General features: G+C 43.6%; 1 protein-coding gene across 3 annotated transcripts in view; it reads right to left on the reverse strand.

Annotated features, from left to right (window-relative positions):
* DIAPH3 (diaphanous related formin 3) overlaps nt 1–26,917 on the reverse strand; it is a 528,591-nt gene that overhangs the window by 464,002 nt on the left and 37,672 nt on the right. For all 3 annotated transcript variants that reach the window (XM_043533700.1, XM_043533705.1, XM_043533707.1), the window contains 3 exons: nt 23,701–23,874; nt 10,280–10,384; nt 4,638–4,768 (listed from right to left, as the gene is read on the reverse strand). In XM_043533700.1, the coding sequence (XP_043389635.1) occupies nt 4,638–4,768; nt 10,280–10,384; nt 23,701–23,874 (410 nt within the window). The remainder of the gene's footprint in view (nt 1–4,637; nt 4,769–10,279; nt 10,385–23,700; nt 23,875–26,917) is intronic.

Consider the following 26,917-nt stretch of genomic DNA (forward strand, 5'->3'; position numbering starts at 1 on the left):
GAGATGAGAGGACGTGTCTCGTCACCGTGACCACTCGGTCCAAGGGGTGCCTGCTTGGAATGTAGACCGAGGCCAGCCATGTTTCAGGGGCCTCAGATGAAGTTGGGCATGGCTTACCACATAGGTGCATGCTGCCCATCAGACACAGGCACATGTTGGCCATGCTGAGCGGCTGGCTCTTTATGTGGCTGATCAAAACTGACATAGCTTGAAAGCACACTTCCAGTAGAAAGGCCCTGGCCTGCGTGGAGTCTATAACCACTCTGATTAACTCTACACATTGAACAGGTGTTAACATGGATTTTTCTTTGTTTATCAGGAGACCCAGATCACTGCAAGTGGAGCGCGCACTAGATCGAGGCTCCTCTGGACATGCTCCAGAAAACTGCCCTTGATGAGCCAATCGTCAAGATATGTGAAGATCTGGACCCCTCCATGCCTCAGATAAGCCGCCACCAGCGCCATGCATTTCATGAAGAAAAGGAGTACTTGTGGCACCTTAGAGACTAACCAATTTATCTGAGCATAAGCTTTCGTGAGCTACAGCTCACTTCATCGGATGCATACTCCAGTGGCTCCCGGAAGCAGCGGTGTGTTCCGGAACTGGAGTATGCATCCGATGAAGTGAGCTGGAGCTCACGAAAGCTTATGCTCAGATAAATTGGTTAGTCTCTAAGGTGCCACAAGTACGCCTTTTCTTTTTGAGAATACACAGACTAACATGGCTGTTACTCTGAAACATGCATTTCATGAACACTCTGGGGGCCGAGGACAGGGCAAAGAGTAATACCGTAAACTGGAAGTGTCACCCCGCCACTATGAAGCACAGGAAACATCTGTGTCCCAGAAATACCGAGACAGGGAAGTAAGCGTCCTTCAGATCAAGAGTGGCACACCAGTCCCCCGGATCCAGGGAAGGGATGACGGAGGCCAGGGATACGTGCGGAAATTGAACTTCATGAGCGACTTGTTGAGGCCGCACAGGTCCAGAATGGGTCTGAGGCCCCCTTCTGCCTTCGGGATTAGGAAGTAGCAGGAGTAGAATACTATTCCTTGCATATCCAGAGGAACCTCCTCCACAGCCCCCAGGCTTAGAAGATTCTCAACCTCCTGAATGAGGAGTTGCTCATGAGAAGGATCCCTGAAGAGGGATAGGGAAGTGGACAGGGGTGGGGGAGGAGAGGTGGCTGAAAGTTGCAGGGTGTAGCCCCCAACCATTATGTCCAGGACCCAACCGTCTGACATAACCCACGACCAGGCCGAACGGTAGGGGGAAAAGGCAGTTGAGGAAGGGGAGGGAAGGATCTGGGCAGTTGGCTCCCGAGCGCACCCTCAAAATGAACCCTGGTGTTTCACCAGGCCAGGCTGCCCAGGAGATTGGGATGACGAAGGGTGGTGGCGCTTAAACCCAGCATCCCTTTTTCTCACAGGCCCATGTCGAGGCTGCCACTGTCTAGGTGGCGAAGCAGCTGCCTGGATGTCTGAGGAGTGTGCATCCCCAGGGAGCGGAGGGTCACCCTCATATCCTACAGGCCATGCAGATGCACATCCGTTTGGTTGGAAAACAGGCCAACACCATCAAACGGGAGGTCCTGGATAGAGGCCTGCATCTGCTGGGACAGGCCGGCGGTCTGGAGCCAGGAACTTCGCCACAATCACCACAGAGGCGACCACTCAGGCAGCTGAATCGGCTGCGTCCCAACCATCTGGAGAGAGCACCAGGCCGCTGCGGTCCCCTCTTTCACCAGGGTCGCAAACTCCTGGGCCACCTCCTAGGACATGGAGTCCTTGACCTTGACGGGAGAGTCCCACAAGTTGTAACTGTAGCAGCCCAAAAGGGCCTGGTGGCTCAACACCCAAAACTGGAGGGTGGCCGTGAAATAAGTTTTGCAACCAAACAAATCCAGTCTCTTCGCCTCCTTATTCTTATTGGTGGAACTGGTGGCCCCCTGCTTGTCCCTTTAGTTGGCTGCAAACACGACGACTGACACCGGTGGTGGGGGAGCGTACAAGTACTTGAACCTTTTTGTGGGAACGAAGTACTTCTTTTCCGCCCTTTTAGAGGTGGGTGGGATGGAGGACAGGGTTTGCCAGATGGTTTTGACAATGTTCAGGACCCCCTGTTGTACCGGAAGTGCAACCCACGCTGGGGTGGACGTGGAGAGCACTTCAAATAAATGTGTCCATCTGCTTCTCCATCTCCTCTGCCTTGAGCCCCAAGTTCGATGCCACCCTATGGAGCAACACCTGATGCTTGCAGAAATTGTCCTGTGGGCTAGCTCTGGAAGGTCCCGCCACCACTTTGTTGGGGGAGGAGGAGGATGACTGGACAACTGGGGAGGTCCGGCCGTGTCCTCACCCGTCGGGGAGGACAAGCTTGGAGTGGGTACCGGCTCCTCACCAGCAGCAGCAGCCGCCGGGACGTCCTGAACCCTGCCTGGAGCTGTGGATACTGGGGAGCCACCTTCAGCCTGTCTGAAAGAGCCACCGAGGGCTGGCAGGAATGGGGTACCAGCCTGATGGGAATGCCCCATGCATTCCAATAAGGCCAATGGGTTGGCCACTGGCTCTGCTTCCAAGTCAGCCGTGGACACACCCTCCAGAGCCCAATCATGTTGCCTGGGCAAGGGACTGAATTACACCTCCAAGCCTGAGATTTCATTACCCTGCAACGACCGGGGTGGGGGTGAGGAGGCTTGGGTCTGGAGATCGGTGCCAGGAATGATCCAACCGGTGCCAGCGGTAGGGGGAGCAGTGCCACATCGGGGAGCGCCTTTGAGGCCTCGGTGATGGCACAACAAAGATATGTGCTGGGGAGATCGACGATGGCTGAGTAAGCTTCGGCATGACAACAGGGATTGGGAGCATGATGCCAATGACTCGTAGTGGTGAGCCGAAGACCTGGTTTGATGCGGAGACCGAGAACATGGAGACCTAGGGCTCTGTTTTGGCTCTGGAGACCGGTGGCGCTCGCCTGTTTTGTGCGATGCCTTGCCAGCAGGCTTGACCTCGCAGGGAGCCTTAGCCAGTTCCATTGCCACATGCGGTGCCAGCTGCAACGAAGGCGCTCTCAGCTCTTCAAGTGTCAGGTCAGTCAATTGCGCCATCAGCCTAGGCCCTTGACCGCTCCCCGGAGTCAGTGGGGGAGGAACGCCAAGCCCTTCAGTGGGTCCAGAGTGGGCGTAAGGCCCGGGCAGAGTACTTTGCCCAGAGCCCTTTGGTTGGGCTTGGTCGGTGCCGCCTTCTTAGTCTTTTTTTTCAGCAGCAGCTATAGGGATCGGTGCTGGGAGGACCCTGGTGCTGTAAGTGTGCTATGCACCAAAGTTGAAGCACTGGGTGCCAATTCGGGATGTGCCAACTCCGAAGCTGGACGCAGGGCAGCCTGCATCAGGAGGACCTTGAGACGGATGTTGCACTCTCTTTGTGTCAGCAGACAGATGCGACAGCACTCCTTCACATGGGTTTCCCCGAGGTACTGTAGACACCTCTTGTGCAGGACACTAACAGACATAGACCTGTTGCACAAAGAGCAGGGCTTGAAACTCAGAGACCGGGGCATGCCGCGCAGGGGGGAAAATCCCTGCTTGGACACTAACAGTTAACTAACAATGATTAAACTATTTACAGGTAAAGCACAATGCTAAGCGAGACGAGAAACCACAGACCACTTGCAAAGCAAGTGGAAGAGGTGCTCCGAATGACCAGCACGGGCGGTAAGAAGGAACTGAGAGGGTGCAGGACCAGCAGTGCCTGATTTTATGCGCCATGAATGCGGCACTCCAGAGGGCGCCACAGCCCAGCCCTACAAGTACCACTAAAGCTAAAGTCTGCAACGGCCGTGCACACACCTACAATGGAATTGACATGAGCAAGCCCTCTAAGAAGAACATCTATGTGGACGAGCTGTTGGAACTGTAGTTGTTGGTGAACATCATTTTCTCCATCATTAAGCTTCCATAAGTTCCCTATCCAAGAATAGATATGAGTAATAACCCTTGGCGTAAGCCAAGGTATAGTCCAGAAATAGAGGTTGAAGGACTACTTGATCAACTGTAAAATCTTACCTATGTAGTATTTCACCTTGAATTTTCATTTGAAATGTGTTACTACTTATTCTAAACAATCTTGTTCCACCTTGTATTTAGCTGAGACACACTGTGTACGTTTCCCAGACTTGAAGAAGAACTCTGTGTAAGCTCAAAAGCTTGTCTTGCACAAGCAGAAGTTGGTCCAATAATAGATATTACCTCGCCCACTTAGTCTCTCTAGTGTTCTAGAACCAACGCAACTACAACAACACTGCCATATCCTTATGTAGCATTCAGATGTAGCTAGAACTAACTTTTCTTTGGATATAAAAATTGCTTCACATTTTGTCCCTCATTCTTTTCTTGTCTGGAAAAAAAAATTTAACAGTTTATGTAAAAATTAGAGAACCTGAAAAAAAAAAAAAATATGTACAGCCAGTTTTAAAACTGAAACAAACAGCATTACCATGTGTAAATTGATCAAACACCATCAAAGTATGCATACTTAAAATCCACCTATTCATTTTGTTTAGAATATAAAATTCTATGATAAAAGGCTACAGAACATTGTTCAACTTTGCAATATGCCCTAGCAGATGGAGGCATTACCTGACAGGGTTACTGGTCAAAGACACCCGTAGAGATTCTAAGCAAGTGACAAGTCTTTCATCTGTTGCTCCAGATTTTAGTTCCAGGATGAATTCCTGTGCTGTAATCTGTCTGCTGCTCTTGAGGCTTCCCTGCAAGAGGAAAGTCACACTGATTTTCTTTCTGGTACACAATTAGTTTATACAGATGACCCAATACAGTTGCTATTTATGAGAAAACCTTGATTCCTGATGCTTAATAAAAAACATTTTAGGAACTACTATAACATAATCCAAAAATATGAGTAAAACGAACTGGTGGAAATATTTGAATCATATGTTGTTTCAGAGTTTTCAGTAAATATTTTTGACTGCAGATGAACCAAGCGAGAGTCAGAGAGCAACATCTGTCAGTAGGACAAAGCCCAGGTATGTTCAGTGTAGCATATTTCAACTGTAAATGAATGTTAACAGCATAACAAAGGAAGTGAGAAAAATATACGGAATGTACCAAAAATACATAATTCAACCACAAAATGTATTACATGAGGTGAGAAACTTGGCATATTATGGCTACTTGTTTCATTAACCAGAAAAACAGCAGACCCTTTGATTACTTCTATTAATATAAAAACATTCAAGTATGATAGAAAAGAGGGTAATTTTTAATGAACTAAGTCCAAGATAATTTTTGCAAAGATACTCATTTTTCATGTATGCTACATTGAGTAAATTTGTTATCTTTACAGATCTCAAAAAGTTAAGGTAGTGAGAAAAGTGACTAGAATAAAACAAGTTTTGAAATCATTATTTACATGTCTAATCCACTGACGCCTACCCATACTAGTTACTTTTTTTGAAAGACCGAGGGTCCGGAAAGCAGACACTGTATAATGTGTAACACTGAAGGTAGGTTTTGTCCAACAAACCTGGTATATCAGCACTCAAGGAATGTCTACAATAGCCAGAACTATTTAACCATATTAATCTATATGCTTTAATGCTCTGCCCTTTTTTTAAAAATTAAGCCAAACCTGGAAGAAAGTTAATTTCGCATCGTAAAGTGTTGAGGTGTCCTGTGACCACAGTGTCAATTCTATGACCATGTCTACACTACAAACTTTGGTCAATGCAAGTTACATCAGCAAAACTTTTTTTTAAAATTTTACTCTTCCGTAATATTAGTTTTGCCACAGTTAACCAAGTATCGTTGATTTTGTTTCAGAATTTTATAGTGATTAGAAGTTGACGTAAGTGTTAATACCTTGGACTACTCATGTATTTACTCTTCCTTTTATATACACCCAACTCATCTGCATACTCTGGATTAATTTTTATAATGATTAAAGCCCTATTTCATTTACAATATTGCGGCTCCTGCAATATTAGGCTTCCACAGCCTTCCCACCTTAGGCTGAGGCCTGTGTTTTTCTGTCATCTGCCTGAGCCAGGATGTCAGGTGAAAGATTGCCTATTGCTCTGTCCTACCCCAAGGGTCAGACCCACTTAAAATCATTAGTTGCTCTGCCCTGCTGAGGGCCTGAGCTCTCTAGACTGCTTACTGCTCAGCCCTGCCAGAAGGCCAGAGCCTCATAAGAGTGGTTGACGCTCTGCCCCACCAAGAGCAGGGGTCAGAGCCCTGGAAACGCTAATTCCCCCTTAAGCTTGGTTGGACAGCCAAACAGTAGCGAGGGGGCGTGGCCCCCTGCTGAGACTGACAGGGTGAGTTAACCGCGGATCCTTACATCGGGGCATCCAGGACTAAGTCATCCTGTTATCCTGACTCCAGCAAAAGGTAGTCTCTCTTATGGTAGCTGGGTATCAATTCCCCAATGCCACCTGCCTTTCTGCCGCTCAACACTCTTCCAGACTATACCATCCCTAACTTTGCCTTGCACATTAACAACAGGTGCATCCCAACGCCCAAATTGCTTTGAATCATTCCCCTGTGAAATCCAGCCCCTGACACTGGATACTCTCAGAAATGCCAGGTCATCTGCACCAAGAGGTACAGTACACCCCTATTTACCAGTTTTACCTTAAACCACAACTGCTCTAAACCACACAGCGCTTGTGAGCACTTGAACTTACTTTTGTTTTGTGCTAAGAAAGATGAAAGCAACAAGAGCGGTGGAAACAAATGGTTACAGTACACAACAAAATCATAAAATGCAAACCTGGGTCTACATTTATGCATAGTTACTTCTCATATCTAATAAAGTAGATTTCTTCCAAAAAGTTCAGTCTGTTGCACAGCTTGCTGGTTTCTCAAGATCCAAATATTCACAAAAACACCCCCCAATCCACAAGGCGTTTTCCTCAGTGAATGGTTTCTTCAGAGTGTTTCTTTCTCCTCTGTTTTATACTGAAAACAGCTTACTATTTATGTTCTCAGATAGGGCTAATCCTTATCCTATTGTAAAGATTTTTTTTTTTAAACCTTTAAGTGGTTTAGATAGTTTATCATTCCCTCTGATGGTTTCCCATCCAAAATCTTAATATTGTGCAAAGCTATTGAGTTGCGCATTGCATCAATAGCCAAATGGGGTGGGGTGACAACCCTCCCGTCCCCCACCCAAATGGGCCACCACTGAGACATCTTATCTCCAGGTGACCAATTTCTATTCCAAGTTCATAGAACATACTTTCAATATCAATACATTACTCCTTAAATATTACCCATACATACATCTCACAATGATTACAAATCTCACATTAGGAGCTCTCTGTAAATATCTTACATGTTACTCTTTATAGATAAATATCCTGTAAGGCACGTGTTTGGTGCACGTCTCAGATGAGAGATGTTTGTTAAAAAAAAGAGAGGGGGGGGGAATCCTTCATAAAAGGGATCTCTGTCTCAGAGGTTGTGCGTTTATTTTGTACGGGGCATTTTGATGTGGTCAGAGTAAAGCAAAAGTAATTATGATTATTTGCAGCATGATATAGTGATTCATCTGTCAATGCCACAGAAAGGGAGCAAATGCCAGAACTCAGTACATGATGGTTTGCTGCATCCCCTTGTCAGATGGCATTTAAGAGGTTCTTGCATCACACTTGTATAGTAATGCCATATTTATTCCAGCTGTCACATTAAATCCACATGAAAACAAATTTTAATAGCTCTTTGAGACAGGGACCATCTTTTTGTTATTATACAGTGATTAGCACAATGGCACCATGGTCCATGATTTGCGCTCCCAGGCGTTAATGTAGTTTGTATTCATAATAATAAAAGCCAGTAAACATAGTTGGTACAGTAGACTGGATCAATATACAAGCCCATATTACCCCTAACAATAGAAGAAAAAGGGTGGGGAATCCATTTACAGAAGAGCTTTCTGGAAACATTGCATTGACAGTCACTGGTCCAAATGCCCATGGTGTGCAACCAAGATTTGACAGTGCATGGGACAGTAATGTAAGTGAAAGCCTTGAAGGATTTCCCAAGCCATGCCCGTTCAGGTAACGTACAATAAAGGTATCCAAGTGGTACTACTTTAACACTATATATTACAATGAAGAATGGAGTGGCTCCTTATTTGGTCACCAAAATTACCTGTGATTTCTGTGCTAAAATTTATCCATCAAGAAGGAAAGAAGATGTAACCTATATGTGATGACCGCCATCTTGGCTAACACAACATTGATTGAAGTACGCACCTCCAATTCTAAATGCATGACTCTCTACAGCTTGAACTAAGCTCAATAGCCGGGGGCTGTTAAAGACTCATCTATCAATTAAGCACAGAGGGTAAGACATGTAACATGCTGGCCAGTAGGGTACATATGCAGAAATTCCTACATTTCAGAGTCATGATGCCAAAATAAGATTTCAATATTTTAAACTACTGACCAAGTTAGACCATACAAAATGTATTCTCCACGAACAAAATATTTACTTCATTTGAGTCTCATTGGCAACGAGCATTATCAAGGAATTCGTACTTCGTTCATCTCTTGGGTCTCTAAATTAGAGTGCCCAAAAATTTTCCAATACAAGTACAGCTTGTGTCACAAAAACTAATTCAAAACGTAGAACTGTTCCACACTGGATTCATTTGAAAGACTTTTCTAAAATCTGCAAACCTTTACTTCATTTTGACATCTTATGTTTCATCTAATACATCAATTAGGTTTTGCTATGTGAACTAGGGGAGCAGTGGCAGATGAAATTCTGTACTGACAAATATAAAAATTCCTTCTCGTGTGTATTGTTTCAAGTAGTCACAACACTTACTAGGTTCCCAGTTGGTTCCAACAACTCAGAAGAGAAACTGTAAAGCTCAGTGAAAACCTCTGCTCACAGCGTAGCGGTGGTCAAAAAGCAAACTAAGTATTAAGATGCATAAAGAAGGGAGTGGATAATAGTGAAAATGTCATTTAGATAAATCAGTGATATAACCTCGCCTGGAATACTGTGTTCACTACGGGTTACAAAAAGGATACAATAGAAATAATGGGGGGTAAAGATACTGAGTAAAAGCAACAAGAATGACTGGACTATGAAAAATATTTGCTACGAAGAGAAATAGAAAAGAAACGATTTACACTGAAGGAAGGATAAATAAAATAGTGATATCATAAAGGTACACAAAATAAACAACAATACTGAAAAGGTCAATCAGACATGTATAGTCACCTTGTCAATTCTAAAGTAAGGGTCGTATAATGAAATTGAAGAATGGCAAATTTAAAAGTAATATGGAAAAAAAATTTTCACAAAATGCACAAGTAGTCTGTGGAACTCATGGCCTCAATTATCACTAAGATCAAGAACTAAGTAGGATTCAAAATAAAAATTGGACATGTGTGTCTATATGACGACTATTAGACACAGAATACCGAGTTAGATGGACCCTGGTCTGTTGCAGTATACACCTTCGATTTTGCTAAATAACATTGCACAAATTGAAACTAACTAAAACAATATAAAATGGAGAAGAGAGTCAAGTTTAAAGGACGCATGATCAGCCAAGTAAAAACGAAGTTACTTTAAAATAGTACTGCAAAGTAACACTGTAACTGAAGCGTCAGATGTTTGCAAGGGAACTTATTTGTCCCAATTGACAATAATACCTTTACCTTACAGCAGTGTTTCCCAAACTTGGGACGCCGCTTGTTCAGGGAAAGCCCCTGGCAGGCCAGGCCAGTTTGTTTACCTGCCGCGTCCACAGGTTCGTCCGATCGCGGCTCCCAGGGGCTGCAGTTAGCTGTGCCTGGCCAATGGGGGCTGCAGGAAGTGGCGGCCAGTATGTCCCTCAGCCTGCGCCGCTTCCCGCAGCCCCCATTGGCCAGGCACAGCGAACCACGGCCAGTGGGAGCCGCGATCGGCCGAACCTGTGGACGCAGCAGGTAAACAAACCGGCCCGGCCCGCCAGGGGCTTTCCCTGAACAAGCAGTGTCCCAAGTTTGGGCAACACTGCCTTACAGGATAAACTCTGCCCAACATATACAGACAACTTCCACTGTTACCTAAAGATGTAAACAAAACTAAAATGTGGTGCTCTAGGACATTTGCATCTAAGGATTGATATTAGTCCAAAAAATTAAATAACTCAATTGCGCATTATCATCCCACCAAACATACATGTAAAAGTAGTAAGTACACTAAACTTTTCATAGGCATATTTTTGGCGTATTTTAGAAGTGACATATACTTACAGCCTTTGAAGCAGTACTAATATATTGCATCACCATTTCTTTTTTGGTATTGAAGTCCTTTTCTCGCAATGGTGTTTTTCTGTCTTCATTTAAATTCATATCTTCCTATGGGAAAAAATTGAAAGAACTTGATTTAGCCATCCGTGTGTCTGACAATAAGGATCTTAATGAGGCCCTACACTTTGCTGAGTAGGTATATATAAACACCTTAAATGTGAAATTTAAGGAAAAAACCCAATGAAAAATCAGAATACTAATAATGAGGAAACCGAAGAATCAAATACAAAATATCCACTTAAGCAATTTAAAACCATGAAATAGGAAAAAGTATTTAAAAAGTTCTCTTTAATTTTCAAGGAAAATGTGTCATGGTTTTACCCACCCTATTTGGCAATTTCAGCATCACCACAATAACCTTAGTCCTGTAGGGAATTTGCAGTGCAGCAGCACTAGCAGTGTAGTAGTACCAATTTAATCTCATCCTAGGAATCATATGCAAAATGGACACATTGCATTGGATCCAGTGTTGGGGTGGGAGACCTGTATTTCAGATTAGATGCAAACAGCACAGTCACACTACCTCCTCTTCAATCACCCAAAACAGTAAGGCTCTTGTAAGAGTACCACAGAGTTGTAACCATATGCACCAAAAAATCAAGACTGCAGTATCAGTCATTTTGGAAAAATGTATGCAAGATTAGGGCAAAAAAAATTCTTTGCATCTTTTGTAGTGCAAGTGTCACTGCCTTTTGTCATACCTGTAATTAGACACCCAAATTACAATATCATCTGCAGTGCAGTGATCACACAGCAGGATTTTTCCGCCACATATGCCCCTGTCAAGAATATTTCAGACTCTTTTTGGATGCAGATCTTGCTACTAACATCCATGCCTGTCAGTCACCATGAGATGAGATTACTTCACTGCATCCAAGTACATTTTAAATCCTTTTGAAAATTGAAACTGGTGTATAACTTGCTACAGAGTTTCCTGCCACGAGCTCATTATGCTACTGCTCTGGAATCTGTACCATATACCTGTGAGTTTCTGCACATAGTTTTAAGTTACTGATTTGCTCTATGAAGGTGACTTAGCACCTGCATATCTCAGAGGCAGCCTCTCCCCCTGTCCCATATTATCTTATCCTTTTATGCTACAGTATCTAAGTGTCTTCCAAATAAAATAAGCAGCAAGTCCATAATAGACTTCTTGGAGTCTGTGGCACTCTTCCCTTTCCATGGTAAAAATACTTCTTGTTTTGTTTTTGATTTTATTAATTTACTTATATGTTGCTTCGATTGATTTGTTTCAGGGAAGCTGTTATGTTGGTTGAGGTTTTTATGTGCCAAAACAGGGTTTACAGGTCTTTCTGATGGAGTAAAAATAGGCCTTTTTCAAAAAGAAAGTTTTTGCAGCATTTTCTAAAGCTCTAGCTTCACCTAAGATCATCTGGAAATTTGGTCCATAGCCAGATTTCCCCCCAGCCAACAATTCTTTGTCCCCAGTTCTCACTCACTTAATCCTGGGATCTGGAATCTGCACTGTCCTAGAAGAGTGAAGCCTCGCAGTCGTTCATAGGTCAAAATTTAGTCTTCAACATCATGGAGGATCAATCTATTGATCCCTTGAAATTAAAATAAAAGCCTTAAACCAGCATCAGAAGCTGACTGGGGAGACAGAGCAGTGGCTCTCAGCCTACTTACCATTGTGGACCACACCCAATACTACCGATATGGCCCTGAGGATGTCACATGGGCCACAGCCCTGTGCTGATTGGGCCACAAATGTCCCGCGAGCCGCAGGTTGAGAACCACTGCAGTGAAGGGACTCAAGCACTGGCCTGATGTGCTCATAGCTGCCTAAACCATGCAGAAGGTAGGAAGCCACATTCCTTGCCAGCTGGAGCCTGTGCTTTGTCATCGTCACATTCGGCTTCAGATACAGTGAACTACAATAATCCAGCCTTGAGCTGACAAATATATGTAGGACTGCGGCCAGGTCCTCAGCTGGGAGCAAGTTACACATATAACTTACAAGCTGAATGTGAAAGGAGGCATTTTTAGATGCTGACACTACCTGATCATCCAAGGCTAGTGAAGACTGCTGCAGCTATTCTCAGATTAAACTCATCAGATGGATCTCTGTCAGTTCCGGCAAGGCGACTGCTAGTCATTAAATTTTGAAGATGGGGCAGCTGTTGACTCAGCCTAGTCAGAAATAATACACATCTCTGTTGGTCCTTCAAGACATGCTGCGAACAACTCTGTTCTCCTCGACTTTTAGGGAAGGGGAGGTGCAAGGAGAGCTACTATTTTGTGATATGGCAGGAAGTAAGTATTTGGTTTTCATTATTTTTTTAGTCAGTGAATTGTGCCAAGTATATAACCATATCACATCCTAAGGATCTAACAGTCCGGTTCAGTGAATGGGGTCTTTTTTGAGAGACCCAAAAGCAGTACCAAAGGATCTATTTGTAATCTCATTTTTGTCCTACCATTGAGGTTTAAATATTTAGCCATATTCCCATGCAGAACATAACACAGTTAAAGTTACTTCTCATTCCACACACTTTCCAGACTCTAAAAGATATTATTTAAAGGAAATGCTATCAGGAACCATTTAAACAGGGCTTGTTATTTTGGGGGTGGGGAGAGACACCATTTTCTTTTCATGTTACATATGTTGAAAATTTCTTCAATCACCACCACCACCACTTCCATAACCGCATTGGTCATTGGGGCACCATAATGGATGAGCAACCAACCAATTGTCTCCACCCCTGATGATTGTCTGTCAGTGCTTGAGTCTCCGTGAAGTCCATTCCTGTCCACTCTTATATTGTCAATCCATCTCTTCTTCTGTCTACCTCTTCTTTTCTGCTCTTGTACCGTCCCTTGGAGGAGGACCTTGGATAGGCCAGATGATCTTCTTACATGGCCGTACCACTTCAGCTTGCGCTTCTTCACAGTCGTCATATGACCCAGCACATTGGGTGATGAGGTTGCAGACCCCTTCATTAGTGAGGTGGTCGAAGTAGGAGATGCCCAGGATTTTACGGAAGCATCTCATCTGTGCTACCTGTATTTTCCGTTGAAGTTCTGCCGTAAGGGTCCATGTCTCGCACGCATAGAGAAAAATGGAGATACCCAGTGCACGCAGAAGTTTCAGTTTGGATTCCAGAGAGATGGTTTTTATTCTTCAAAATGGGCTTTAGCTTTGCCACTGTTGCTTGCGCAGTTCTTGCCCAAATTTCTGCCTTGGATCCTTCATCAGTGATGATTGCCCCCAAATACTTCAACTGTTTTACTGTCTCCAGCTCTTGTCCACGGACAGTAATATGTGAGCTGATCCCATCACATTTGTTTGTCATCAGCTTGGTTTTCTCTGCACTGATTTCCATGTCATATGTTGCAGAGGTTTCATCTGAACATTTCACACGGTCGGCAAGTTCATCTTTGCTGCCTGCCAGGCCATCAATGTTGTCAGCGAACCAAAGATTTGAGATTGTGCACATGTGATCTTCTAGGGCACCAGTCACTAAGCACTCCAAGTAAATGTTCAACAGTGTGGGTGAAAGAAGGCAGCCTTGTCGGACTCCAACAGTGGTGCGAAACCATTCTCCTGTTTTGCCATTGACAAGAACTGCACTGCTGGCCTTGGCACACAGTTGTTTAATGGTAAGAATAAGCTTACAGCCAACATTGTACTTCTTCATGGTTGCCCAGAGAGCTTCGTGCCATACTCTGTCAAACGCCTTCTTGAAGTCAACAAAAGACGTGGCAGATGTCCTGCTGGTATTGTAAGTACTTCTCACATAGAACACGAAGGTTGAAAATCTGTTCTGCGGTACTTCTTCCAGCACAAAAACTAGCTTGTTCTTCAGCAATGATATTCTGTGTTTGTGGCTTCAATCTGTTCAATATGACTTTCAACATCACTTTGCTAGGATGGCTGATTAAGCTTATGGTCTGGTATTTTTGATACAATTGCAGGTTGCCTTTCTTTGGCAGAGTGATGATTAGTGACTGTGCTCACGTGGAGGGCTACTCACCCATCTGCCAGATCTTTTTGAGTACATCTATTACTATTTCTTCTCCGAATTTCATCAATTCAGCTGGGATGTTGTCAATACCTGTAGCCTTTCTGTTCCTGAGTGATTTCACAGCTGTGTACACTTCTTCACGCAGTATTGGAAAGTCATCCTCCTCTGTTGAATCTGGGCTGTCTAAGACACTCGGATCTCCATGTGTCTGGTGGTTGTATAGATCAGACCAGTAGTTTGTCCACCTATTGATGATGACCCTTTCTTCTTTAAGACTGTTCCTTTCTTTGTCTTGAATTGCGTTAGCTTTGGTCCATCTTTCCGAACTTGGAAGGCTTGTTGGCTATTTTTATTATTGATACACTCTTCAATTTTAGAGCATTGTTTTTCAATCCATATCTCTTTGGCCACCTTCATTCCTTTCTTGATCTTTCTGCCAATTGCTCTGCATTTATCAGCTCTATCAGTGCTGTTCTTGTCTCTCAAGTTCTCTTCTAATATCACACACTTGTGACCCATAGTTTTGTCTTCTTACGATGTTTCCCAAGGATGTCCATTGCTGCCTTATTCACTGAAGCATTGAAATTCTTGGTCATTTTTCTAGGTCTTCCTCTAGAGCAAGCAGCGGGGCACATTTTCCGCCCATCGTTGCTTGGAATGACTCTTCAATGTTTCAGTCTCTGAGTCTTTCAGAGTCAAACGGTTCTGGTGAACTTTGACCTGATGATTTTCCTTAGCTGCAGCCAAAAATTTAGCATCAAAAGGTCATGATCACTTCCAATATCAGCATCAGGGAATCTCCCTGTTTTAGCTCTGCTAATCCCAGAATGAAATCTGTTTTGCACCATGATGTAGTCGATCTGGCTGTTATATAGACCATTAGGTGCATGCCATGTTGATCGTCTGGATGCTTTATATGCTCCTAATGTGTTTGCAAGAACCAGACTGTTATAGCTGGCAAACCCCACAAGTCTCAATCCTCTCTCATTGGTTACCACATTTCAGAAAGGGCCACAATAATCTCACCAATCTGCCTGTGCATCAGTACCCACTTCAGCATTCCAATCTCCTTGTACAATCAGGATATCTTTCTTGTGTACCTTATCAATGTCTTCGAGCTGATTGTAAAAACCTTCAATTTACTCGTCATAGTCTGTTGTAGGGGTGTAGACTTGTACCCCTGTGATATTAAATGGTACTGCCTTTAGACAGATGGAAATAAGCCTTCTAGACATTGGGCGGCATCCTAATACTGAATTCTTGACATCTTTACACACAAGTAATCCTATGCTGTTGACGTTTTTCCTCTACTATGTAATAGAGCACATGGCTTCTTCCGAAAGTTCTCAGCAAAGTTCTTCCATCTGATCTCAGAGATTCCTAGGAGATACCAAGTGTATCGTTCCATTCCATACGCAAGTTCTTTTAACCTTCTTATTTGTCTCAATGCCCTTACATTCCATGTGGCTATGGTGATGTTATCTCCTCCACCGATCCTCTTTGTTGGGGTTACACCAGTAGAATACTTGTCATGTCTGCCCTGGTGGGAGATGGATGGTGCGGTCATTATTAACCTGGGCTGTGATTAATTCGCTATGGACATCGTTGACTTGCTCATCATATGGTGTTTCTTGGGCAAATTTCTAACCTGGCGGAGCCCATCCTTCTCCAGTCACACTCTTACAACATGCAGGACCAGTGGGCTTATTCTGTCCTCAGACTCACAAGGGAAAAATTTACTCCAAGCCAAAACAGCGATCAAGTGCTCAAAGGGCCTTATATAGAGCTTTTTCCCATTTATGTAATTAGATTTACCTTTCTTGCTTATAAAATTCAGTGAGCCCACCATCTCTTAGTGGTTGAAATAGGTTTTAGTTTTATATAACGAAAGTTACTGTAATCTACATACTAAACATTCTTTCTAAAATATGTTCCCTATTTGCTCTTTTGGAATTGCCCTAGTCTATGCAGACCCACTTTTGCCCATTTAAACAAAACAAAACCAAAAAAAAAAAAAAAAAAAAAAAAGGGGTGGTCTCCTGAGGATACTTTAGACTCTATCCAGCTGTTCTTAGAAAAGGAGAATTCTATCCTTTTATTATGCTCAAAACGCCACTATCTTGATATCCCAAATAGAGCTGATCCATAAAAAGATCTTAGACATGAAACAGTCATACTTGTCTATGACATCTTATCCTGACCTGATACTTATCTACTCTCAAAGCCAGGGAACTGAGAATTAAGCTGACTAAGTAATTCTGTACCAATTGCAACTCTTATCAAGCAAAGCCTCAGGTCCCACTGCAGGGCCGTTCCTAGCTATTCTGGGGCCCTAAGCAGCCCCTCCCCCCATGAGGGGGAGAGTGTGGGCCCCAGGCCTCCGTGGCGCTGGAGCTGGCTTGGGGGCAGTGGGAGGGGGAACTTCCCCCCAGCACTCACCAGCAGCGCAGTGGGACCAGGTTGCTGCACTTCTCACCGCCGGAGAGTGCAGGCCTGGCCCTGCTGCAGTCCTCCGGGAAGTGTGGGTGGGGCTGGGGTGGAGCAGGGGTGCGAAGAGGCGGGGCAGGGTGGGGCTGGGGCAGGACCAATGGAGAATAGGCAGGGCAGGGGCTGGAGCAGCACACAGCTGCGCAGGGAACCAGGATATTTGCTGCCCCAAATTTCCTGGTACCCTACACAGCTGCGTACTTTGCGTACAGGTAGGGACGGCCCTGTCATAGAATCATAGAATATCAGGGTTGCACGGGACCTCAGGAGGTCATCTAGTCCAACCCCCTGCTCAAAGCAGGACCAATCCCCAACTAAATCATCCCAGACAGGGCTTTGTCAAGCCTGACCTTGAAAACGTCCAAGGAAGGAGATTCCATCACTCCCCTAGGTAATACATTCCAGTGTTTCACCACCCTCCTAGTGAAAAAGTTTTTCCTAATATCCAACCTAATCCTCCCCAACAGCAACTTGAGACCATTACTCCTCGTTCTGTCATCTGCTACCATTGAGAACAGTCTAGATCTATCCTCTTTGGAACCCCCTTTCAGGTAGTTGAAAGCAGCTATCAAATCCCCCATCATTCTTCTCTTCCGCAGACTAAACAATCCCAGTTCTCTCAGCTTCTCCTCATAGTGTGGGGCCCAAAACTGGACAAACTACTCCAGATGAGGCCTCACCAATGCCGAAGAGAGGGGAATGATCACGTCCCTCCATCTGCTGGCAACGCCCCTACTTATACAACCCAAAATGCCGTTAGTCTTCTTGGCAACAAGGGCACACTGTTGACTGATATCCAGCTTCTCATCCACTGTAACCCCTAGGTCCTTTTCTGCAGAACTGCTGCCTAGCAATTCGGTCCCTAGTCTGTATCAGGGCATGGGATTCTTCCGTCCTAAGTGCAAGAGTCTGCACTTGTCCTTGTTGAACCTCAGATTTCTTTTGGCCCAATCCTCTAATTTGTCTCGGGCCCTCTGTATCCTATCTCTACCCTCCAATGTATCTACCACTCCTCCCAGTTTAGTGTTATCTGCAAACTTGCTGAGAGTGCAGTCCACACCATCCTTCAGATCATTAACGAAGATATTGAACAAACTGGCCCCAGGACCGACCCTTCGGGGCACTCCACTTGATACCGGCTGCCACCTAGACATGGAGCCATTGATCACTACCCATTGAGCCTGATGATGTAGCCAACTTTCTGTCCACCTTATAGTCCGTTCATCCAGCCCATACTACTTTAACTTGCTGGCAAGAATACTGTGGGAGACCGTGTCAAAAGCTTTGCTAAAGACAAGGAATAACACATCCACTGCTTTCCCCTCATCCACAGAGCCAATTATCTCATCATACAAGGCAATTAGGTTAGTCAGGCATGACTTGCCCTTGGTGAATCCATGCTGACTGTTCCTGATCACTTTCCTCTCCTCTAAGTGCTTCAGAATTGATTCCTTGAGGACCTGCTCCATGATTTTTCCAGGGACTGAGGTAAGGCTGACTGGCCTGTAGTTCCCCGGATCCTCCCTCCTTCCCTTTTTTAAAGATGGGCACCACATTAGCCTTTTTCCAGTCTTCCAGGACTTCTCCCGATCGCCATGAGTTTTCAAAGATAATGGCCAATGGCTTTGCAATCCCATCCGCCAACTCCTTTAGCACCCTCATATGCAACGCATCCGGTCCCATGGATTTGTGCTCGTCCAGCTTTTCTAATTAGTCCTGACCCACTTCTTTCTCCACAGAGGGCTGGGCACCTCCTCCCCACGCTGTGCTACCCAGTGCAGCAGTCTGGGAGCTGACCTTGTTTGTGAAGACAGAGGCAAAAAAAGCATTGAGTATATTAGCTTTTTCCACATCCTCTGTCACTAGGTTGCCTCCCTCATTGAGTAAGGGGCCCACACTTCCCTTGGCTTTCTTCTTGTTGCTAACATACTGAAGAAACCCTTCTTGTTACTCTTAACATCTCTTGCTAGCTGCAACGCCAAGTGTGATTTGGCCTTCCTTATTTCACTCCTGCATGCCTGAGCAATATTTTCATACTCCTCTCTGGTCCTTTGTCCAGTCTTCCACTTCTTGTAAGCTTCTTTGTGTTTAAGATCAGCAAGAATTTCACTGGGAGGTTACACACAGAGACTAGAACCCAACTCTCCAATATGGCAATCCCAAATTACATCCCCTTTGAGACTCTACCTCTCAAAAAATCAGACAACTTTTTGTCCTTGACTATGCTGCCTGTGAAATGGGGCTACTAATGCATAGGAAAAACCTACTGTTCTTGTGTTAAGCATCCTCTAAGGGCTGGATAACAGCGCTTCTATTTCTTTGACCATGGGATGCTGTTCCAGGACAGCTGAGCAGAGATGGTATCCACCTATCGAGAAAGAAAATCTGGATCGGACTAGCTAATCTAGTGAGGAGGACTTTAAACTAGGCTCAACAAGGTCAGGAAACAAAAGCCCACATATAAGTCAAAAACATGGAGACCTGGGAGAAGGGTCAGAATCTGGGGGGAGCATTGGCAATTATAGTATGGACAAGGCAGAGATGAGAGAACAGAGTGGAAATCAAATCAGTATCTTAGAGGTCTATATACTAATGCACAAAGTATAGGGAATAAACAGGAAGAACTAGAAATGACAGCTGACACCACAGAAACTTGGTGGATTAACACGTGACTGAAATATTGGTACAGAAGCATACTGCTTGCTCAGGAAGGACAAGCAGGGAAAAAAGGGAGGAGGTACTCCCTTGTATACCAAAAATGTAAACACTTACACTGAGGTTGAGATGCAAATAGGACACAGACTCGTTGAAAATATCTGGGTAACGATAAAGGGTAAAAAACAAGGGTGATGTCATGGTATGGGTTTACTACAGACCACCTAAACAGGGAAAAAAATAAAAAAGGGTGGATAAGAGGTTTTTGTTTGTTTTTTAAAAAGCAACAAAATCATCCAACACACACAATTTAGTGGTGATGGATGACTTCAACTATCCAGACATCTGTGGGAAAAATACAGCAGGGCACAGATTATTCAATGCTTTGGAGACAATTTTTGATTTCAGAAGGTGGAGAAAGTAATTAGTGAAGAAAAACTGTTCTAGATTTAATTTTGACAAATACGGAGGAACTGGTTGAGAATTTGAAAGTAGAAAGCAGCTTGGGTGAAAGTGATCATGAAATAATTGAGTTCATGATTCTAAGGAATGGTAGGAGAGAAAACAGCACAATAAAGATAATGGGTTGCAAGAAGGCAGACTTTAGAAAACTTCGGGAGTTGATAGGTAAAATCCCATAGGAATCTAGTCCAAAGGGGAAAAAAGCTCGAGAGAGTAAGCAGTTTTTCCAAAGAGCTATTAATAAGGGCCAAAGACCCAACTATCCCAACACATAGTAAACATTCGAAGAATGGCAAGAGACTGCCCTGGATTAACCAGGAGATCTTCAATGGTCTCAAACTCAAGAGAGTCCTACAGAATGTGGAAACTAGGTCAAATTACAAAACAAACACCACAAGCCACGACATAAAATGAGATTAAACTAGCTAGAGACAAAGAGTAACAAGAAAACATTCTACAAAATACTTTAAAAGCAAAAGGAAGATGAAGAATAGCGTAGGCCCCTTAGTCAACAATGGGGGAAAGACAACATAAAATGTGGAAATGGCAAGTGTTGAATGACTTTGATTCAGTTTTCATCAAAAGCGTTAGTAGCAATTGGACGTCTAACTTTGTGAACGCCAGTGAAAACGAGGTAGGATCTGACTCAAATACATTAACAAGTTAAAAATTAGACAGTTAGATGTCTTCAAGACAGCTGGGCCTGATGAAGTACATCCTAGCATACTAAAGGAGCTGACTGAGGAGATATCTGAGCCATTAGTGATTATCTTTGAAAACTCACAGAAAATGAAAGAAGGCAAATATAGTGCCAATCTATTAAAAAAGGGAAGAAGGACAATACGGGGAATTACAGATCAGTCAGCTTAACTTCTGGACCCGGAAAAATAATGGAGCAAATAATCAAACAATCGATTTGCAAACACCTAGAACAATAAGGCGATAAGTAACAATCATCGTGGATTTTTCAAGAACAAATCATGTCAAACCAATCAAATAGCTTTCTTTGATGGGATAATCAGCACTGTGGATGGGGGGGAAGTGGTAGATGTGATATATCTCTACTTTAGTAAGGCTTTTGATACGGTGTCACATGTCCTTCTCATAAACTAATTAGGGAAATAGTAGCTCCATCTAGGCTCTATAAGGTGGGTGCGTACCTGGTTGGAAAACTATTCCAATGGTTCAAAATCAAGTTGGAAGCACATATTGATTGGGGTCCCACAGGGATCGGTCCTGGGCCCAGTACTGTAATGATTTAGATTTAGATAATGGCATAAAGTTTGCCAATGATACCAACCTAGGAGGGGTTGCAAGTGCTTTGGAGGGTATGATTAAAACTCAGAATGATCTGGACAAACTGGATACATGGTCTGAAGGAAATAGGATGAAATTCAGAACGGACAAATGCAAAAATACTCCACTTAGGAAGGAACAATCAGTTTCACACATACAAAATGGGGAATGACTGCCTATGAGGGAGTATTACAGAAAGAGATCCGAGGGTTATAGTGGACCACAAGCTAAATAAGGAGTCAACAGTAGAACACTGTTGCAAAAAAGTGAACTTCATTCTGGAAATATTAGCAGGAATGTTGTAAGCCAGACACAAGTAGTAATTCTTCCACTCTACTCCATGCTGATAAGGCCTCGCTGGAGTATTGTGTCCAGTTCTGGGTGCCACATTTCAGGAAAGATGTGGACAAACTGTAAAAAATCTAGAGGGAAGCAAGAAAAATGACTACAGGTCTTGAAAACATGATCTATCAGGGAAAATTGAAAAAACGGAGTTTGTTTAGTCTGGAGAAAGATTAAGGGGGGGACATGATAATCTTTTATGTACTTGAAAGCTGATGTCACAATGGAGGGTGGTGAAAATTTGTTCTCCTTTATCTCTGAGGATAGGACAAGAAGCAATGGCCTTATATTCAAAAAGGGCAGGTTTAGGTTGAATATTAGGAAAAACTTCCTAACTGTCAGGTTGGTTAAGCACTGGAACAGATCGCCTAGAAAGGCTGTACAATCTCCATCATTGGAGGTTTTTAAGAAGAAGGTTAGACAAACACCCCATCAGGAATGGTCTAGTTATTACTGTGTCCTGACTTGAGTGCAGGGGACTTGACTACATGACCTATTGTCCCTTCCAGTCCTACACTTCTATAATCCGCCTACTACAAACTGATGTTAATCCTGTAGCTCAAGTGGCAGAAGGGTCTGTGCAGTGCTGAAGGTTCAGGCCCCAACACCACATGATGGAGAGCATTAGTGTTACACGTAACAGAATTGGTTTGAAGTTTACTTTTATTCCTTTTTTTAAAAAGCTAGGTAAATTTCAAGAGAACTCTTATTTACCCTACAGCAAACTTATAGAAAGCCACTTACAGATCTATCAAGTCTACTAACCTTCCATTTGTAAAACTTAATAGATTGAACTCCTTTAATCTGTCACTGTAAGGCATGTTTTACAATCCTTTAATCATTCTCCTTGCTCCTGAATTGCGGACACCAGAACTGTACATGGTATTCCAGCAGTGGTTAGACCTGAGTCAAATATAGAGGTAACATAGCCTTTCTACTTCCATTCAATCTTCCCCTGTTTATACATCAGAGGACCACACTAGCCCCTTTGGTCACAGCTCATCATGCATCATGACAACAAAGTCTTCTATAGAGTCTCTACTTCCCAGGATAGAGTCCCCCCAACCAAAATTCTTTGGCCTCCTTTGCTAGAACCTCTTTTCTCTTTGTGGTTCAGAAGGCCTGTGCTGAGAGTAGTAATGGGAAGGGAGCATCTCTCTCAATAAAGTCTGAGGTCTGGTTTGCTTTCTCCTTGGTACCTGTGGCATGTAGCACCCCACAGACCAAAAACTGGCTCACAAATTTTATGAAATGATGGTCTTGACCTGTATTGGAATTAAACAAGTCACAACCTTCAAATAAGAGATCCGCAGTTGTGATCTGTACTTCTTCCAGTATCCATGAAGACTGTAACCGAGAAGCCCTGCTCATGGCAACACCTGTGACCCTAGAGCTCTTTGCAGTGTCTGAAGCATCTAACACAACCTGCAAAGAAGTATGAGCCACAAACTGACCTTTCTGTTATAAATGGACCTCAGTTTCTCCCCGATATCCTGAGAAAGCTTTTCTATACAACTTGATACATAATCCCATTTAAATAACTATATTTAATTAAAAAGGGCCTGGCAATTAGCAGTAAACGTTTCCAAGCTAGCTGAAGAATAAGTTTTTTTCCTCCCAATAGATAGTCCTTTCAGCTTGTGGCGTTCATTTTGGTGGCCCTTACTATCTAGATCATTCAAACAGCAGCTACCACCAAGGATCCTGGGATAGGATGCATTTACAAGTACTGAAAGCCAAATGAGGGTACTGTTTGCTTGTACCTGGTTTACAAGCAATCCAGATTGCATTATAAAAGTGAGCCATAGTTTTCATTATTTACTATTCCCAAAAACTGTTTCATCTGAAAATTGGTAAATTATGATTGTGTGTCTTCCAGGTCACGGATTAAAAAAAGAACACGGGGCTAAGATCCCACAAGAAACACCACCACTTGATGATGATTCCCTGTTTGCCTTCACATCTTGATACATATTCTTCATTCAATTAGGGACAAAAAAAAAAAAAAAAAGAGACTTTCATTCACACATTGACAATGAGCTTCAAGTGAACACACATCAGTCATGGCATAATTATCTAAATTAGAAACATCTAAAATTTACCACTAAGTATTAAACAGTGAGATGGGATTCTTACCATCATTTTTTCAAAAAGTGCTAGAATTTCTCGCTCTGACAAGGGTTTGGGGATGAACTCAGCCACATCTGCAGGAGGCGATGACCAATCAGAGGAATGTGATTGTTTCAGCTGCAATAAAGGAGGTCTTTCTTTTCTACTGCCTGGAATCCTTATGCTGGCAAATCTATCCAACTGCAAACAAAAAAAACAGTGAACGTATATCACCAGCTGTCATTCATATTGTATTCAACCACAGTAAATAGTTTTCACATATACTTTTTTAAAAAAGCTAATTGTCTGACATGTTTGACCAACAGCTTGCATTTACAATTTGATTTAAACATTTTTATGATGAGAGACCTATTCTACTTATCTTTAGACATTTAAAAAAAATGTCAGCTGCTCCAATACAATGTCTACTTTGAAAGTTGGCATCGATAGGAATCTTTTTTGGTTTTTATTACCCGAGACAAAGGGAATAAGGCACATCAATTCAGAGATTTATTTACAACACAGACCTTTAATTTTGGATGCCCAAATATTATTTCACCAAACCTTAGCAATATATTCCAGTAAAAAAATATAAAGTTAACTCTTCCCAAGAGTAACCTTGAGTTTAAAATCTACTATCTAGTAACTGATAGAAAATGAGGGTGTATCCATGCAAAGTCAATGCACTAGATGAAAGCTCATCACCACCACCACTCCCCACTGGGAAGGAGACTGCTAAGGTTCTTACCAGGCCACTGGCCCTGCACTCCAACAGGAGGTCACTCCTCCATATCAGCCTCTGGTTAGGGGCTGCCAGATTAAAATTTAAGGCTGCTCAGATGCTGCTGCTACAGAAAAAAGTACTTGTCCCTTCAGCCATCGGATACATGGGAGGTCTCTGCTACTATCCATTTTCTCCAGCAGCCTCCTGGTTGCTTCAAGAGGATAAGTGTCGCTGTAAGGTCCCCCTCCCCTGAATATCCAATGCCTTTATCTATTATAGCAGAACAAGCACCAGTCAAATGAAACTTATGTAGGTCTTGGCAGTTTCACAGCTGCTCAGAGCTCTGAATAGGAGCAAGTAACTAGCCAGGCAATTGGTAAGTTTTCTATATGTTGCTGCCTTGGAAAGCAAGAAGATGAAGCAGAGGCACAACAATGGTCTTCAGCATACTAAAGAAAATAGCACTCTATTTGGTTATACTTAATTCACATTTGGAAGATTACCTTCACAATCACAGTAGCTAGAAAAAGGGGTATTTTTAAAAAAATAAGTGAAGTAAAAATTAGTCGTTTGCCCCCCACACACACACACGACACACACAAAGTATTTGAGGCCCAGCCCTTCTCCTGGGTAGTTATGGTGCACAAGCACGAAGACTTACAACAGTTGTCCAGAAGCATGCTGAGACACCAAAAGCATACCGAAGATGCGTCAGTACCTCAACATATCTACTGGAAAAAAAAAAATAGGAAAAAAGCAAACATTTAGGCCATGTCTATATTAGCAAACTTACAGTGGCACAGCTGTACCAATGGAGCTGCGCTGCTGTAAGATCACTTGTTTAGTTGCACTATGCTGATGGAAGAGAGCTCTCCCGTCAACATAATAAAACCACATAAACAAGTGGCGCTAGCCATGACGGCAAGAGAAGCGCTCCCTCTGACATCGCTCTGTGCACATGAACACTTATGCCGGCACAACTTATGTCGATCGGGGACGTGGTTTTTTCACACCCCTAAGCGACATAAGTTTTCCCAACAAAAGTCATAGTACGGACATGGCCTTAGTCCTAAAAGTACAAGCTCTTATTGTTCAGAGATCTCAAAGTACTTTATAGAGCTAGGTAAGAACTGTGCATTGTACCTCAAAATTGTGCTCCCAAAATTGATGCAAATATATGATGTTACTCATCCAAGGAATAAAAGATGGAGCTAGAGCAACGTTCCTGACCTCTACCCACAGCACTATTGTAAAACCAGTATTTTTGGCGTGTGTTTGAATTTAATAACTATTTGGGATTGTCAAATAATAATTTGATTAAATTCCATTTAAGCCTATCAGCCAGATTAGTACAGCACTATACAGTCACTCCTCACTTAAAGTCGTCCCAGTTAAGTTGTTCCGTTGTGACGTTGCTAATCAATTAGGGAACATGCTCGTTTAAAGTTGTGCAATGCTCCCGGACAACGTCATTTGGCAGCCGCCTGCTTTGTCCACTGCTTGCAGGAAGAGCAGCCATTGGAGCTAGCTGGTGAGGGCTTGGAACCAGGGTGGACCAGCAGCCCCCCATCAGCTCCCCACTCCCTTAAGTTCCCTGTGCGACAGAAGGCTATCAATTGCCAGCAGTTCAGCTGTCCCTCCCCGCACTGCCATGTGCTGATCCTGCCCTCTGCCTTGGAGCTGCTCCCCGAGCCTCCTGCTTGCTGTGTGTAGGGCGGATGACAGGGGCCCTCATGTCAGGGTGTCCCCCCTACCCCCTGCTCCCCTCTTACCCCATCTTCCATAGAGCGGTGGGAGGGGAGGGACACACACACGACAAGGCTCAGGACAGAGGGAGCTTCCTGGCAGCAGCTGCGGTCTCAGCTTGCTGATCTACTTAACAAGGCAGTGTACTTAAGATGGGATCAGCATACTTCAAGGGGAAATGTGCATCTCTCTCTCACACACACACACACAGGGTCTCTCTCCGTCTCTGTCTGCCATGCTGTGTCCCCTCCCTCCATTCGCGCTGCCTTGTAGATTGTGAGGCTACATTAACAACAATGTGGTAACCCTTGAGGGCTCAGCCAATTGCTAGTTCATCGTTTAGCAGTAAGGCATTCCCTGGGAAATATCCCAGCCTTTGACTTCACCACCTCAGCAAGCTTCACAATCATCGCTGTTTGTTTAAAACTTATACTGTTTGTGTACTCTGTGTGTGTGTGTGTAGTCTTTTGTCTGGTGAAAAAAATTTCCCTGAAACCTAACGCCCCCTATTTACATTAATTCTTATGGGGAAATTGGATTCGCTTAACATCATTTCACTTAAAATCCCATTTTTCAGGAACATAACTACAACATTAAGTGAGAAGTTACTGTACAAAATACAGAAGACAGATAGATTACCACCCTTGGTGTAAGGTGAAGAGCTAGCCTCTCTCCCGCCCCTCCTCTGCATCTGGTAGGATGCTGGCAGTTTTATACTCCCCAACCTAATTTTTCAAGTTCCCTGTTTTTTATAGGGTGGCAGAAAAACCCCTT

This window comes from Chelonia mydas, chromosome 1 (assembly GCF_015237465.2).
Source record: "Chelonia mydas isolate rCheMyd1 chromosome 1, rCheMyd1.pri.v2, whole genome shotgun sequence".
NCBI lineage: Eukaryota > Metazoa > Chordata > Testudines > Cheloniidae > Chelonia > Chelonia mydas.